The sequence below is a fragment of the Charadrius vociferus genome, unplaced genomic scaffold, assembly GCF_000708025.1.
Source record: "Charadrius vociferus isolate BGI_N301 unplaced genomic scaffold, ASM70802v2 scaffold132, whole genome shotgun sequence".
NCBI lineage: Eukaryota > Metazoa > Chordata > Aves > Charadriiformes > Charadriidae > Charadrius > Charadrius vociferus.
The window spans coordinates 197631-198247 of record NW_009647028.1 but is presented as its reverse complement, the minus strand read 5'-3'; the positions used below and the strand labels follow the sequence as shown (position 1 = coordinate 198247).

Here is a 617-nt window from a genome sequence, read left to right as displayed (position 1 = left end):
GGACCGGGAATGCCGGGTTCTGCTCCGGCAGCGCCTCTCACGCCAACAGTGGTGGCTACGAAACCGCGTTGGAGAGGGGAGCGAGAGCTTCTTCACCTCCCCTCCCTTGGAAACAGCGCGCTTCCTCTCTCTGCAGTGGGAGTCTCGTGTGACACAGTACGAAAGGGACTTTGAACGGATTTCGGCCGTCATCCGCAAGGAAGTGATACGGTTTGAGGTAGGTTTGGCTCAGCCCCTTGGCGTGCAGCCCTCCAGCTGGTTGGTTGGCCTTGGTGTGCCTCGGCCGGGAACACCAGCCTGGGGTAGCCGAGGGTCCCTTTGGCTCCTGACCCCACTCCCAGTACGGCGATTGGCAATATTTGTAAATTGGGGCACGTGTGAGTTGGGACATCACTGCCGCGGGCAGAGCTGATGTCTTTTGGCTGAGAGGGGGCTCCTACGCCGAGAAGCGTATCCGTTAAAATGGAGGTGGGTGGGCAAAGATCCTCTGAGCCATCGGGCTGTTAGCTGCAGATGAGCTTCATTCCTCAGCACTTGGGGCTCTTGTGCTGGTCTTGTCACGGAGCCCCAGGAAGAACCGCAAAATCCTGGTGTTGTGTGTTGTTTGTTTTTTTTTT

General features: G+C 57.7%; 1 protein-coding gene across 1 annotated transcript in view; it reads left to right on the top strand.

Annotated features, from left to right (window-relative positions):
* SNX1 (sorting nexin 1) overlaps positions 1 to 617 on the top strand; it is a 17593-nt gene that overhangs the window by 16304 nt on the left and 672 nt on the right. The window contains exon 13 of the mRNA XM_009895564.1: positions 137 to 217. Coding sequence (XP_009893866.1) covers positions 137 to 217 — 81 coding nt within the window. The remainder of the gene's footprint in view (positions 1 to 136; positions 218 to 617) is intronic.